The following is a 12,407-nucleotide window of genomic DNA, read 5'->3' on the forward strand; positions in this document are numbered from 1 at the left end:
TTGTTTGTCTTTTGGTTTTTTTTCTGCCACTGATAAATTCCTGAATCATTGATAGTTTATTGGACATAACCTTTTCCTTTCCAGACTTTCTTCTGATAAAGTCTATGCGGGAGCTGCAGTACTAGATATTCCACTGATGTCTGCCTTTGTTCTGCCTTAGGGTTAGCTAATGTTCGTCACCTGTCTGAGCAGGCTTTCAGTACAGTCTTCTTACGACTGAGTTTACCTTGGCTGGGTTTTTGTTCGCTATCTTCCTAGCCTGGCAGATTTTTCAGTTTTTCCCTCTCCCCCAAGCGTGTTTTTTGTGTTGGAACATTTTCACGTGTGCTTCTGCAGCAGGGCAGCTGCCACTGAAGACAGGACTCCTCTCCTAACAAAACCTAAATTGGAGGGAAGAAACAAAGTGGCTGAAAATACCTAAGCTCAATCTAAACTAATTAGTTGTAACATTTCAGGAAATACAATATTGGTAAAATAAACTAGTTTACCACAGCTGCTAGCAATGAAGGAAATGCTGGCTTAAAAAGGGGTTGGAAGTGTGCATCGGTCACATAGTTAATATAAGAATTACCTTTTGAAGGCCTGGGTTGTGGAGTTTTGTTTGTTTGCTTGTTTACTGTGGTGTCTTTGTTTTGGGGTTTTGTTTTTGTTTCAAAAACTGCAGTTGGAAGTTGGATTGCCGTAAAAGTAAAACAAATGACTGCTTGATACAGTAAGTTAAAACCAAGGCCCTACATACACTTTTTAAAGTGAAACAATCTTGTACTGAGAAATGGCGATGTTGCATTTCATAAATTTACGGTTCCTTGCATAGGTATTTCAAAGCTTTTCTCTGGTGCTTTTTAAAGTGGGGGGTGTTATCCTGTCGGGTATGAGGAGAAGACTCCGTTTTTCAGCGCTAGGACTTTTAAGCTTTTTGAGGAGGAATATTCCAGACACTCTTAGCAGTAATGGATTTTCATTTTCTTGATGTGAAGGAATCTTGTGTTAACATTAGAATCTATGGGGACTGTGGTATTTTTTGTTGTGCAGTCTATAAGCAGTATACTAAAGAAGTTTCACGTTTTGAGTTTTTATGGGGCACTCAGATGCTTTGGAAGGTTTACTACTGGTTTTTCCTTATGTTTTTCCCCAAATCTAGTTATGTCGTTTGCTTCTAATCTTTTGTTTGGCACACAGCTGTGTTGCAGAGGCATTTCAAAACTATTAATTCTACAGCCCCCCTTCTGGGGAACAAATGTGTCCTTATTCACACACAAGGAAATCTTAGCTCTGCAAATGTCACAGGAAGAACCTTATTGTCCTTGATGGAGCCAGTCTAATGATGTAACCAGAAGAAAGTAATTTTAAGAACTTTAATACTAGTTCCCTACATTTGAAACAAACAAACAAACAACCCAACCCCCCCAAACAAACAAACAAACAAAACAATAACAAACACACCCCCCCCGAACCTAACCTAAAAACAGCACAACCAAACTCCTCCACACACATGCTTACAGCTTTAAATGGACAAATGTTTAGCTGCTATTATATGATGCATTTTGACTTGTTATAAATCCTGTCCCCACTTGGGTAGGAATGCTTGTGCCATTAAACATTCAGCAAAACCTGGAGAACTTTACTGACTTGGATTCTGCGTGAGCGTGCCACTTGAGAAACGGCTTCTCTACGCTTCTGCCAAAATTGCATCATGCAAGGAGTCTGCTTGTGAAATGACATTGTTTCTCAGGCAGAGTGGCAGTTTTACACGACAATAACTGGAATTGTAGAATTCACTCACTGTCCTGATTGAATTTTGGAGGACTGTATAGCTGATGCCGTCAGCTGTGACGTGTGGTCTCTCCCCGTGCTTCTGTCCTTGCCCAGCACCTTGGGGAAAAACACTTGGAGACTCTTACAACAGGGGCAAATTCCTTTTTTTTTTTTTTTTTTTTGCTTCAGAGGGATAGGAAGAGTTTAATAGTTTTCCATCAGTCACTAGTCAAATATTATGCCTAATGTGTTTTTTTATTATTAATATACTGTAATATTGATAGATAATTTTAACTTGCCTGTGTTGTGAAAATAAGCTTTTTAGAAGTGGAGCCTGTGTGGTGGCAACATCAGCCGACTGCATTGACAGTGGTCTATATCTTCATGTTCTCCATGTTCCCAGGAATAGTAAGAATTGACCATTTTACAATTGCTGAGATAAAATAAACCAATCTAAATTGGAGAGAGAGATTATATTGACAACGCCGGTCTCCAGAACATGCTTGATTGCAGTCCCCCTGTGGCTACATCAGCTTATCGACCTGTAGGCTATCTGCCCATTTGATGTGAGTCAGAAACCAGGGCAGTTTATTGAGACTGTGGTCCAAAGCTCAGGCTCTCCTATGTCATCGTCAGACAGGATTATTATTTTAAGGAAAAAAAATTGTTGAAGGGGGTATAGTGACTTATTTCTTGTAAAATCATCAATTCCACCTGCGCAAGTCACAGCCTGTTTGAACTGTAAGGGTTGTGTTTCTTCTCAATTGTTCAAAACATTGTAACTTCTTTTTGAATTCATCTTCGGGCTCTCAGCTATGCAAACTCACATTTGAATAATGTTTTAATTTCTGTATGTTCCTTTATATTTTCTAATTGGAAAATGAGAACTTAAGCCTGTTGATTTCAGCTTCAGATTTTCAAAAATGTGGGGTGGCCATGAGGGGTGATATTGCTGGTGCTTTCCAGAGCTTTGCTGTCAAATAGTTTAGCAACCGTAGCTCAACCATATATGATGCTCTCCTGGAAACAAAAATGATGATAAGAGGAGGCTATTAAATTATAATAGAGTCCACTATTGTGTCTTATGATTATAGGTTAACTTTAAATAAGGAAAACACTTCTTTTTCCTTGAAAGAGTAAACTGCTGGGCTGTCTAGCATGTAGTTTTCACAGCTTGTACTGTAGCTAAAGGTAGAAAGCGTGTGTGCGTGTGTTTACAGACTGCAGAAGGAACCCCTTCTGAATATAGGTGATACAACTTACATGCTGAACAGAATTTCTGAATGAGGTTTGGGTTTTTTTTTAATTATCTTTCTGTCACGTAAACTATTAGGTATCAGAATTCAGAGAGTTGTGGACTGCTAAGAACTAGGCAACAAAGTCAAATCATGTTAAAAAGATCCTTGGACATTAACAGTTGGACCTGGGACCTGTTTCTACTCATCTGTAATTTAAAGAAAATCTACAGCTTTTACTTTTTAAAAAAAAAATCTGCTACGTTGATTTTCAAATATATTCTCACCTCCCACTCTCTCCCATACCCCTCCACTTCCCTCTCCCTCAAAAACCCCCGGCAGTGATTAGAAAATTTTAGGTAACTTCTCGGAATTTAGAGGATAAAATCAACGCGTTTTGGTTGACATTATAATATGTTTGAATGTCACTGGTACTGGCATGGGACTTTTCTCTTCCTTGCACGCTATTGTGTTCACTTACATTGTTCCCAGTAATTACTGGGATGCGTAGGAAAAGGTGGAGGCATGCAGCTGTCTTTATGCAGCAGACAAATAGCTTTGGAGAAGATCGTTCTTGTTACAGGTAAGTAAAAAAAAAAAAAAAAAAAGACAACTCACTCAGTCTTAACAGAACTCTGGATATGTTTCGGGTAGGAAAAAAATGAAATGCAATCGAGGGAGGTGCAGTGGGTACTCTTCTCTACACCACTGACTCATGCCTGGCGCAGGACTGTGGTGAGCTGGGATCTTCCTGGGAGCAAAGGCTCTTTTAGGAGAACCTAAAATGCACTCTTGTGCTACCTGCACAAAACATTGTGAACAAAGGCTTACTAACGACAGTACCCTCTTCTTGATGGCAGATTTCCCTGCTGAGTTACATTACTTCTTGAAGTATTTTTAACTTCCTACTAAAAAAAAGATGGATAACTTTGTTTAAATGTAGAAAACTTATAAATAATATGTTAGTATGAGGATGAGGAACTACGGCAGAAGGAAAATATATTTTGGAATGCTGCTATGTTTTTTTTTTTTTTCTCGGATCAGAACTTCGAATGCCAGGTGTGGGATAGTTTTATAATGCTATATGCAAAAACTAAATGGATTTTATAAATTAGCCTTTGTTAATGTATATCTGAATAATATTTTATATACATTCAGAGGAAGCAAATGTAATACATTATGACTAGAATTTACTATCAAGATGTTGTCATATTTTAGTGGCAGAAAAAGCAAGAAAGGCCAATATGACTTCCCTTATTTTTAAAAGAGGATTTCCAATCTATGGCTTTCTCATTTTTCCCTACCCTTTTCTCGCTTATTTCAGAAAAACTCGAAGAAAAAATTGAGTAAGAATTACATGATGTAATTTACTGATGAGCATGTTTTAATATTTTTGTTGCAGAAGGACTCCATGAAAGATGACAGAAGAAGTTATTGTTATTGCAAAGTGGGATTACACTGCACAGCAGGACCAAGAACTTGACATCAAGAAAAATGAGCGTCTTTGGCTATTAGATGATTCCAAGACATGGTGGAGGGTAAGAAACGCGGCCAACAAAACGGGATATGTGCCATCAAATTATGTGGAGCGAAAAAACAGCTTGAAGAAAGGTTCTCTGGTTAAAAATCTAAAAGACACATTGGGTAAGTTCTTTTGTATTTTGGAAGAAGTTTAGTAGACTTGATGGGTTTCAGATTGGGAATGTAATTGCTAAAATTTTTTTTTAACATGCTTGTTTGGGTTTTCTTAATCCTTAGTTTGAGGTGACATGGTGGATGATTGAGGGAAGAAGGAGACACTGGGGATGGGGGGAGAATCATGTGGAAAAATCTGTAACAGGTTTTCTCGCATCACATCCAGGAGAATAAGATGTTATTTTTGTTCCAGTTTGTCAGAGGTTGTGTATTTTCAGAGGCTGAAGAACTGTGTTTTCATTGAGATATCGACTGCTGAATTCTCTCCTCTCATGCCAAGTCCTCTCACTCAGAAATAGAAGGACGTAAACTGGATTATTCAGCATAGCTATCATAGCAAAGCTAAATCACTTTATGTGGTCTGAGATGTTCCTTCTGCTTCCAAGTCCACATAAATTCTTGACAACAATGTATCATACATATAAAATAATATATCTTTGAAAAATTTTGAGTGTATTTTGAAGAAATGTGTTTGGAAGTCAGGTGAAATGAATTTTTTTTATTATTTTTTTTTCAGTGATTTTTAATGACTGATTTAATTATTAAAAAATCAAGGGCTTTGCATATGGTTAGAAAAAAGTTAAACATAGCGATAAGTGATCATTTTACATATAGAGGCCAAAAAAAACCTACTAGTGGTATTTTAGAATGTAATGAATAAACCAGAAACAGACACCTGGAGGTGTTTTGAGGTTATTTTTTTGCTTGTGTTTTGGTTTTTTGCCTGTGTTATTGCTGTAGAAAATACTGAGTCTTCAACAGAAGAATTAGAATTTGGGATTGGACTTGTTAGAAAGCAAAAAGATTCACTTAAAAATAACATGGCAATAGCTCGTGTAGGTTTATCGCAGGTGTCCTGTGCTAGTGTTGTGTCTAACAGGTTAGGTTTCTTGGTCACTTCTTTATTATCGTGTCCTCCATTGCTGAGCTGCCATAATGTATACGTGGAAATTAAGGACTACAGATGGGTGGCAGGCAAACAAGGTTATTACAAGATTTACCACAGTAATATTTAAAACCATAGGCCTTTCTACAGATACTCTTGGAATATACTCACTACAATGCCAGCAAGTGTGATTATGCCTTTTCAAAGATTTGTATAACGAATAAATTCCAACATCAATTAGCTAGTTAAAATCAAAATCTCAGTTGTGACTTTAAGCTCCTTTTATATGGATTTATGTTATTTGAAATATATATATTTTGCCTAAAAGCTACTTTTAGCTTATTAAAGGATTGTGTTTCTGTTGTGATAATATATCAAATGTTTGTGTAAAATGTGGGCAGTATTTACTTATTGGAAATAAACACATTTTTATTTATATCCAACAGCAATGTGTTTAAGTGAAAGAACAGAGACATGTCGTAGCATATATGCATGTTTACCTCCTTGATCTTAACAAAGCTGCGTCCTGCAGGGTGCTTCACTTCACTATGGTGGTGACCGATGAAACAGTGTGAGAGCAAAGCTTGGTGGTTTCATGGCTGAGCCTTCACTAGCGTTGCGTCTTCCAAACCTCAGCCCTTTGCACGCATGTACACGGGATTTTAAGTTCTGAAGGACCATTATTACAATCCACCGATTCCTCTGTACCTTTTCTAATAGTTTTCTCTGTGTGTTGTTTGTTCAGCTGAGGCAGAAAATACCATGTGGTAGAGCCTAGCTTTTTCTTTTGCAGTGACCACATGTACCTGCGAAGCATACAAAGTGCAAAGCACCTCTCATGCTCTTTTATGCTCGTACATCCTGTGACAGTAAGAAACTGCCTAAGCCATAACTAACCCACAAATTGGCACAGAATATTCTTAACACCCCACCAAAAAAAATTGGTGCTTAAGAGTATTCTTTTTTTACAGTTTAAGGGCTGTGAACTGCTTAGCATAACGAAACTTATGTCTGTGCTGTGCACCACATATTTGTCCAAATTTCTTTTTACCTTTCCTGAATCGGAGTGCTCAACTAAACTACAGTCTTCAAGCCTTGCTTGTCTTGCTGTACAGTAATTTCCCATTCAGAACAAGGAGAGCATGTGTCCTTCCGTAGAGGATCCTTTGTTCTGAGCAGCCATCAAGAATGCACTTTTTTTTTTTAAACAAAGGCTTGCAAATTGCAAGACTGATGCTTGATCTAGTGAAACAGCTTTTGAAAGTTTTGCTGCGCCCAGTGAAACAAGTTCTTAAGTTCTTTTTACAGAAATAAGTCTAATGTCTCATCAAACATGCCTTTCCTAAGATCACAAGGAAATTCACATTAAAATACCCGCTAACCCAGCACAGATGGGAATGGCGGTCATGAGTATTAGTCCTTAAACCAAATTGGTTTTCAACTTTGATCGTGAAGCTATTACCAAAATATCGGTTACTGAACTAAAAAAAAAAAAAGTCATTTAATAATCAGTCAATAATTAATCATAAGTCTTGTGAAATCTCAGGAGAGAAACAGTGGGCTCTTAGCTGCTTCCAGAGACAAGGCTAGTGGGCTTTAAAGAGAGGGAACCTCTAACGTACCTGGACCCACTTTTCACACTTGCGGCGCTCCAGCAAATTGTTGCTCCCATGGAGATGCACTTTTCCCTACTTCTTCCTTAATCAATTACATTTCCTTGTGTTCAAACATATTTCATCTGAAAGCATTGTTATCACACAAATGATATAGTGTGTTGTCTATGTGATTGCCCGTAGCTATCTGCCACTCTTATGCTTATCCACAGTAATTACTGGTGGTTGATTTATACTTACTTCCAGATACTCAATAAATACGAAAAGTGCCAGCCATAGTTCAAATTATGGCAGACCCCATAAGAGTTATTACTATTTAATTAATAGTCCCTATAGTTGGCTGTTGAAGATGCATCATCTAAATAGTTCTTAATCCATGTAGTCTGTGTTCTAATGAAAGTTTATGGCACCAGTTAATACATCGGTGTCTCGTACATAAAAAGCCAAATACACCACTAAAGTTTACTGCCTTTACGAAATTATCTTTATCAGGAAAACTTTTAATCTCATCAGAGAATGAAGTCATGTTTGATGCTGAAAACTAATTTTCCCGGAACTCTGTTGACTGTCATTAATTGAATCTCAGCCTTTGAATAGTTTATTAATAGAATCCCATCAGCTTTACTGTTGTTTGGCTTGGGGTTGGTGGAAGGTTAATGGGCATGTGGGTACCTAGAACATGCAGCTTGATGGTTTAAAACATCAGCCCATTTTCAGCAATGTCTTAAGGCTTCTGGAATTTCCATTCTATTTCAGCATTTTTGGAAAAGAACATCAACAAATAAAATATGTTCAGAGCCAGCTCTCTTAAATGTGTCGGGTGCATATTAAAATGCTGATGAACACTTGTTTAGCATATGTTCATTAAATCAGCTACTGATTTAATGACTGAAAAAGGACTGAAAAACAGCTCACCTCAAATCTCAAATGACCCCCAGTAATTTCTGAAGAGATACTTCTGGATCATCCTATATCTTTTTTACAAAACAATAGCTTTTTCTGCACCGTTCACTTTGTCTTTCCCCTTCCAAAGGCTTACTCCACTGTACTGTATCTTCTTTTAGTCCTGTCATCAGGGAATTTTTCCAAAAGTTTTAGCTTTCCTTAAGTGACTTGGAGACATTTTGAGACTTGTAGTTTTTCTATTGATGGCTGTCTGTTTTTATCCTTTTTCTGTTTGATATACATTATTTCTGTGTTCTTAAATCTCTTTCTTGAGTGAACTCTAATGGATAGATACCTACAACGGCCCAGTTTTAATTATGGAAATGTAGTGTATAGGCCACCTATAAAGTATTTTAAATGATTCATCTTCTCATTCCCTTTTTTGTCTTAACTGAGTGATACTGCAAGTAAAAAGTTAATGGCAATTTAGCCATTTCAAATTACTGTCTTCTGTTTGCTCATATTGAATGAAATCTGGTAATTATTACTATTCTTAAGGCAAAAACCAGCTTCCAGGCCTGTGATTAAAATTTCATCTTCATTCATTATAATGAAGTTTAAAATAGTTTCCTTGTACAGTATTTCTTTTGTGGGGAGCGTATTTTTTATACGTTTCGATTAAGTCTTACTAAGCAAGGGACCTCCAGCATGCATCTTCCAAACTATAATCTTCTGTAATATAATTCTTCCCATGTTCTGGGGGTGGGAAGGAATTCCCATACCCATTTGGACGGAGCGGGTGTTTGCCAACACGACCCCCAGAGCTGCCTCTGAGCGCGGCTCCACGGGTTTCCCCTTCTGCAGCAAAGATGATCTCTACGCTTGCTGGCTCATCTCTGTCATGCCGAACAGAAACCTTACCTGAAGGAAGCAAAAATAATTCAGAAGTCAGTTGTTTGTGTAAGCAAAATAAAACTTCTGCATTTTTTCCATCCCTTTGCAAGTGGTTTTCCTGGCAACAGCACAACTCCCCAGGCAGCAGCGTGCCACAGGTGACTGATGCGTGTGATCTAGCAGCAGGGTGCCATCTTCATGGGAATCTGTGATTTTCTGAATGTTACTGCTTTTGCTTCACAACCAGCACTGCATAATAGGGATTTCTTAAAGGTGTCCAGTCTTGCGCCCTTTAGTGAACAACCACGTAAGTAACCTTGAAGACATTTCCACTTGTTTCTTGGTGTGGCTTTTGAACAAATGCCCAGTAAAAGAAAGAAGGTTTATTAAAAGGTATTGAAAGAGAGATTGGACACCAAGAATACAGGAAATGTGTTTGCAAAATGCGTAGGAACAATAGAAACCCTAGAGATGAGTGTTGGCAATGATGGCAAATAACAGTAATCTCGATAACATTTCACAGAGATGTTTAAGTTGCACGAGAGACTCTTCAAATGACTTCTTTATTAAGCTTCTGTAAGTCAGCAAAACATTTCAGTAACTTTTAGTTTTAATTCACTCAGTGTGCCAGATTTTCATGTGGAAAGTAAGAATTGCCAAGTGAGATGTAAAGTACAGAAACCAGTCCTTACTTGCATCACTGTTCCTAGTACGTTATTTCAGAAGTGTTCTGAGCATCCAGGAGTATTTACTGTGTTTGTCAACCTCCACGGTGCCTACTTGGGTCAATCTGTAGATCTGTGCAGCGGTTCCTGAGTGCTATATATACTGTTGCTTCCAGGAATTGGCAGGTTTACACCTCTCCACTTCTCCCCTGGTTATTTTTATTTGTTTATATGAAAAGGGTCGTTTCACATTTATAACTTCACATTTTCCCATTTGAGAGCTACTTAACACCACCTTCACCATGCCTTTCTGGAAATTGCCAGGGAAGTTAGCTCTTTTTTTCTTTAAACCGTCACTGCTTAGTAACAAGCAAAAACGCGGAATAGGTCAGTTTTTAATGCATTGTCTTCTTTAACATTGGAAAACACTGTTGGTTAAGAGATTTGGTGTACTTCCTTTTTAGATACAAATATTTCAACTCAAATTTAAACTATTACCATCGTAGTTCTGCATAATATGGTCATGAAAGCTCATTTCCCTAATAAGTCATCAACCTTTAACTTCTGGTGTGTGGGTTCATGGTCTTTATTTTTTTGTTTTAGTTTTGAGGATTTTTTTCTTTTTTTAAATATCTTAGTGGCCCAATTTTGGTAGTTCTGACGTGGTATGTCTGGTAGATTTAATTGTACAAGGTGGTATTTTGACATTTGTCAAATTGCTTCTAAATCTTGTTTGGAGTACTGAAATTTGATTACTACTTAAGTCTTTCACTGGTGAAAGTTACTTATGTGGCTCTAATTGTTGTGGTTTTTAACTGAACTTTTTCCAGTTCTTCAGCACTAGTTTTTAAAAGTGTGATCATGAGAAGCATACAAAGTATTTCTGGCACAGTCATAGCTATAAATTGAGTGTTCCATACTCTTTGCTTGATGATTCTGTGTTTGTTTATCAGTGAACTCCCTTAGCCATATTAGCTGCAACAGAAAACACATTAAATTGGTAATATGATCAAGCACCAGTTTGAAAATATTTCTATTAGTTCTTAATTAGTTGTTTTCAGTTTTAGTATTTTCTGGACACCATGTGGGTGTAAAATTTACTACAGAATGAAAGAATGATGGAAATAAGAATAAATATGGTATCATTGTATAATAAGCACACTGTTGTATAGCACAGCCTCTTAAGCTGTGAGCTCTTGTAGGGCTCATGTTACTAAAAACAGAGCTGCCTTATAAGACAAACAGAAGTTATTTTAATCTCTTTAGAACCTCAAGTTCCCGATGTTGTTCCTTGTCACAGACCGGTAAGAAATGCTAATCTTTCCACTCAAGAGCAGGCATTTAATAAATTTGATTTAAAAATGTAAATAACCAACCAACCTTCAGAACTTTCTACAGTATGTAGCTACTTGTCAAATTATTTATCCTATATAAAGATTTCTAAGAAGGAGTGATATGAAGTCTTTCGTTTAGCCAAACATCTCTAGTTGAAATTAGCAGTAAAATCCCCTTGTAGGAATTCAACACAAATAAAAGTATTTTTCCTGTGTCACTTTATGTTGCTTTGAAGCTTTCTAGCTTGTCAGAAAATGTGGGTATGACAGTAGGGGCACGTCTGTCGTGTCTCTTGGAGGACTGGATGAGGGTAAGCAGTCTGTATTGGCACTTTCAAGCAGTTGATATACAGGAATTTAAATTCATCTTTAGAGAGAGGAAGTAGTTGAAGTTTTCATATACAGCACAAATTCTTGCTCAGTTTCCTAGAATCTGTGTATTAAAATAGCTTATTCCATGGTTGAATTTGTTCAGCAAAAGCACTTGCTCTGGTGCGCTTCATCCTGCTTTTTAGTTGCATTGCTCAAAGTAAGCATGTTTGTTTGTGGGGCAGGGTGGCAACAGTGGTGACTCTTCAGTGATGAAATTGAGGAACATGATTTTGTGGTAGTGAGAGAAGCTGATGGGAACTGTGTTTAGGTGTGGTGTCTTTTGGTGGTTTGGGAAAAAAAAAAAGCTGGAACAATTGCATTTCTTCCATCTTCACAGTAATAACAGATTAGTCTGGCTGCATGGATTACTGTCATTAGATGCTGAGAAAGGAGAAATGGGAGATGCTCACAATGATTTCAAAACACAGGGAAGAGATTTCTTCCATTCCCATCTACAGCATGTGGAGTTAGGAGCTGGCAGTGCTGATACCACTAGAGTGGTAGCAGATGATTTGTATAATAAGGAATTCAAATGCTTTGCTACTTTCTGGAAAAATGTCTGCCTCGTGATCATCATCAAAACCTAGACTTAGCTTAAGTGGCTATTTTCAGTTCCTTGATGATCTTTGAAGATCTAGAGACATACTCAATAGCAGTAGCTCTGCATATGGAAAATGACACAAGAAGATATTGCTGACACGGTAGGGTCTGCTATCTCATTATCAATTTGATACATACATAATGGCAGAAGAAAGTATTCATTTTGAATTACTGTTACTATTATGCATGTTAAAATAGTTACCCAGAATGCAAAACAACTCACAAATTTATGCTTATGGACCTGTTGTACGCCTGTAAAAATTTAAATAACTATGGATATCAACTTTGTCCAGTAAAAGTAGCATTAAAGGAATTGAAGTCTCTGCTTTGTGGAACTACAATCAGACTTTCTAAAAAATACTGTGTTACAATTTCTAAAGGAGCATGTGCTTAAGAAGTAAAAAAATCTGATATTGCAGAGAAGACTAATGCAAAAAAAAAAAACAACAACCAAACAAACAAAAACAAAACAC

At 37.2% G+C, this 12,407-nt stretch overlaps 1 protein-coding gene across 3 annotated transcripts in view; it reads left to right on the forward strand.

Moving 5' to 3' along the window:
• Nucleotides 1–12,407, forward strand: part of NCK2 (NCK adaptor protein 2) — an 87,598-nt gene that overhangs the window by 50,532 nt on the left and 24,659 nt on the right. For all 3 annotated transcript variants that reach the window (XM_075136185.1, XM_075136176.1, XM_075136194.1), the window contains exon 3: nt 4,393–4,634. In XM_075136185.1, coding sequence (XP_074992286.1) covers nt 4,409–4,634 — 226 coding nt within the window. In that variant the 5' untranslated portion in view covers nt 4,393–4,408. The remainder of the gene's footprint in view (nt 1–4,392; nt 4,635–12,407) is intronic.

The sequence above is a fragment of the Calonectris borealis genome, chromosome 1, assembly GCF_964195595.1.
Source record: "Calonectris borealis chromosome 1, bCalBor7.hap1.2, whole genome shotgun sequence".
Taxonomy (NCBI): Eukaryota; Metazoa; Chordata; class Aves; order Procellariiformes; family Procellariidae; genus Calonectris; species Calonectris borealis.